The sequence below is a fragment of the Haliotis cracherodii genome, unplaced genomic scaffold (genome assembly GCF_022045235.1).
Source record: "Haliotis cracherodii isolate W230 unplaced genomic scaffold, xgHalCrac1.p SCAF_1, whole genome shotgun sequence".
Classification (NCBI taxonomy): Eukaryota; Metazoa; Mollusca; class Gastropoda; order Lepetellida; family Haliotidae; genus Haliotis; species Haliotis cracherodii.
In genome coordinates this window covers 88,955,724-88,959,730 of record NW_027266264.1, presented here as the reverse complement: position 1 = coordinate 88,959,730, position 4,007 = coordinate 88,955,724, and the positions used below count along the sequence as shown (strand labels likewise).

Below are 4,007 nucleotides of genomic sequence, written 5' to 3'. Positions count from 1 at the left end.
TATTGTACAACAGCCACTCATTTCAAACATACATCAAGCATACAGACATACATTTACTTTCCATTACTGTCCAGAGGGGTTTATATTACTTAGTTTATATATATATTTAGGTTTTGTGTTTAATACTGTTTTATACAGATAATAATTACTCACTGAACTGTAAGTTCATCAAGCACTATAAATATATACAAGATGCATTATGTTTCTAATAAATCAAATTAAGAATGCATTCTACAATATATAATATTTCAAATCGCAATGATTAGAAAACATCCATATATATACAACATCATAAAATAAATAACCAACTAACCTTAAATATGAATAAATCCTTCTACAAATCCAAATCCTCACATAGAAATGAAAGCAGCAATAAATCTCGCAGAGTCTTTCCTTGAGGTGACAAATAGCAACTGATTTTCTAAAATTCAACAACAAACATTGTTGTAGCTGTGGCCAGCTTGGCCTATCAACAAGACAATAGACTGGGCCGTGGCGCGCTGGGGCAAAGAGTGCTGTAAGTCAAAAGCATGCAGTGTGACAATTAGTGGAAGTTAGACTGAGGGTAAGCTTACTTAATGTTACAGAGCTATGGAATGAATGTTTAAGGTATAAAATACTAAGGTATAAAACATAACTAATATTATAACTAATAATATCTTCTTATCATGTAAATATCGTAATAAACTAATCAGTTAAAATGGTAACAAGGCCATATAACCTTACTACTAACTAATAAATCTTAATTAAAAGTTATGTACATAATTGAGCCTGCCACATACTTCTCCCTGCACCCAAATGACGTCCTCGTCATTTGCTGGTGTTATTAAGTAAGGTGACAATGAGCTGTGACATCGCACCACCAATTCGCTCAAAGATGCCAGCAGCCGCAAGCTGTTCGATTACTTGAGTTCGATCATCCCTGTCCTCTGATGTTGTCTGACTCATCACATAATCTCCTGAGCGCTGCCACTCTGGTGGCCGTCTCTGCCGGAGTGATTTCCTTGGTGGTGGCTTGGGTCTTGGCCTTGGTCGGTCATCTGATGGGACAGGAGCAGTGGCTCCTACCACTGGGTCTGTGTCCTGTTCTTCACTGACATTAGCATCTGCTGCTTCTTCTTCTCTTGCATCCGTTTCTCCTGTACCAGGGTTCTCTGACTCCCGTGGCATGTGGCCGTCGCCACCAGAAGAATGGCTGCCTACCTCTCCAGTTGTCAGATCGTCACCCTCCAACTGTGAGGTAGAATCTCGTTCCAAGGATTCTGCGTTGATGAGAGTGGTATCATCAGGCTCCGTTGGAAGTTCAACAAGCAGGCTTGAGATGGACCCACGCTCATCTTGATCCGACACTGATGTTTCTGTCTCTGTTTCTGGTTGTTTAGGGTTCTCTGGTCCTGGAGTCGGCGCTGTTGGCACTTCTTCAATTCTCTCAACTGGTAAAGATCCTATGGGTAAGAGGAGGTTACGATGTAAAGTTCTGTTCCTTCCTTCTCCGTTTTCTTTCTTCACAACAAACACTGGTATGCCCAGGTTTGGCTGAGAAAGAACTATGTACGGATCCTCTTCCCACTTGTCAGAGAGCTTGTGCTTTCCCTCAAAGGCTAGAATCTTTACCAGGACGCGATCTCCAGACTGGACTGTTGCACCTCTGGCTTTGACATCATACCCTGTCTTCTGTTTCTTCTGGGCTTCCCTTGATGCAGATGTGGCGATCTTGTAGCTCTGTTCCAACCTTGTCTTCAGGGCTTTGACATAGGACGTCATTGTCTGCTTGTCCTTGTTAATCTCAATACCAAAGGCAAGGTCGATGGGTAGTCGTGCTTCTCTACCAAACATCAGGTAAAATGGGGAGTAGCCCGTTGATTCGTGTCTTGTTGCATTGTATGCATGAACAAGTGGACCGACGAATCCTTTCCAGTCGTACTTCTGGTCCGGCTTTAGTGTTCCAAGCATGTTGAGCAGAGTCCTGTTGAAGCGTTCTGTCATCCCATTACACATTGGATGGTATGGTGTAGTTCTTGACTGGGATATGCCCAAGTTGCTGCACAGTTCCTTAATCATTCGACTCATAAAGTTGGCTCCTTGGTCGCTGTGAATTCGCATGGGCATTCCATAGTGGAGAACAAAGTTCTTGTAGAATGCTTCTGCAGTGGTCCTGGCTGTAGTATTCTTGGTTGGCACTGCTAATGCATACCTCGTGAAATGATCTGTGATCACGAGCACATGTTGATATCCTCCCTTTGAAGTTTCTAGGGTGAGAAAATCCATGCAGACTAACTCCAATGGCTGTGATGTGGTGATGGAAACTAGAGGTGCCCGGATATTAGTCGGCGTTTTCCTCCTGAGACATCTGTCGCAGTTCTTAATCCAGTCCATTGTATCAGCTTGCATGCCTGGCCAGTAAAATCTGTCACGAACTAATGAAAGGGTTCGATCACGTCCAGGGTGTCCAATATCATTGTGGAGGCCTTGTAACACATCATTGCTGAAGTTAGATTGTAACACAAGTTGATCTTTTGTAATTCCGTCCACTTTGATCTGGCGATACAATATCACACGTTGAAGTACAAGCGAGTGGAAGCTCCGATACAAGGAGGTATTGGCTAGGGTATGAGGAAAGTCTTGTCTCCTTGGCTTCTTCTGGTTACGTACTGCCTGTATCCAAGAAGGTAAAGTTGTATCTGTAGCTTGTGCCATACGCCAATCCCTGTCAGTCATTCCACGTAGGTCATGTGCTGTCGTGTGAAGATCCTTATTCACTGAACTTGCGGAGAGACATAGAGATTCTACAAACGGTTGGGCGTGAACAACACCACAGATGGCCTTTACAAAATCCATAGAGATGTCTTCTTTGTGTTCTAAGTCTGGCAGTCGAGATAATGTATCTGCATCAGTGTTCTTCATTCCAGGTCTGTAGTGGATGTCAAAGTCATAAGCAGAGAGAGTTGCTAACCATCGGTGACCTGTGGCATCCAACTTGGCACTGGTGTAGGATGTAGGTAAGGGGGTTGTTATCAGTCAGCACTGTAAACCTTGCTCCAAAGAGATAGTCGTGGAACTTCTCGCTGGCTGGTGGTACTCTTCTGTAACGCTGTTTGAATGGCATGTCATCTGTAAGTTCAATCCGATGACGTACCCTGTCCGTGTGTCCCAAGTCAGTGTCTCCAGTGGAAAATACATCCAAGTAGTCTTTGATGACTTGTTTTCCCTGTGCAAGTGCTTCTTCTGACACGGCTGATTCGTTGAAGTCCATGAGGTCTAAGACAGTGGCATCTTTAGATGTATTTGATGATGAAGAGGTCTGTGGTATACCTTCCAACTTCACAACTTGCAACTCACAAAGAAGAGCACGGCTTGGAATAGATACTGAGCGGGTTGTAAGATTGGAGACGCGTACATCAACCAGTATCTTCTGTCCACTTCCATCATAAGAGACTAAGGTTGGTACAATGTCAAGGTCGTTAGGAATATATGATCCTTGGGTTGGCTGGACAATGGCATGAGTTGGCTTATAGGGTAGGGGTCTGTCAACATAACCGGCGATGTGGATTTCACTGTTAGCTGGGATAATCTTGCGGTCTTGTTCAGCACTTCTTACTTTGCCAACTGAGTAATTGTTCTTTGCAAGTTCTCTCTCCTTTATCAAAATGCTGCGAAAAGCTAGGTACCAAGGTGTGTGCAGGTCGGCTTGCTGTAGAAACCTTTGTCCATAAAGGTCCTTGCACTGAGTAAGGTAAATGGAAAGAATGTTGGTTCCTAGAGTGACTGGTATTTTCTTGTTGTAAGCACTATCTGGCACGACAAGCAGCATAGAGTGTATCTTAGTCGATGCGCTTCCGGTCCCCTCCAAGTCTACAACAATGAGTCCGCTGTACTGCAGGAGTTCTCCATCGGCGCATTCTACATGTAGCATGTGCTTCAAGGGTTCAAGTGGAACACCAGGGAAGTTCTGCCTGTAGAATGTCTCTGACATAGATGAGATAGTTGCTCCTGTGTCCAGTAACGCC

General features: G+C 43.9%; 1 protein-coding gene across 1 annotated transcript; it reads right to left on the bottom strand.

The window, feature by feature from the left end:
• Positions 1-810: 810 nt before the first annotated feature.
• LOC139458396 (uncharacterized) lies at positions 811-2,904 on the bottom strand. Its single transcript, XM_071239817.1, has one exon. It carries the CDS (start codon positions 2,902-2,904, stop codon positions 811-813), a length of 2,094 nt encoding a protein of 697 aa, XP_071095918.1.
• Between the last annotated feature and the right edge of the window lie 1,103 nt (positions 2,905-4,007).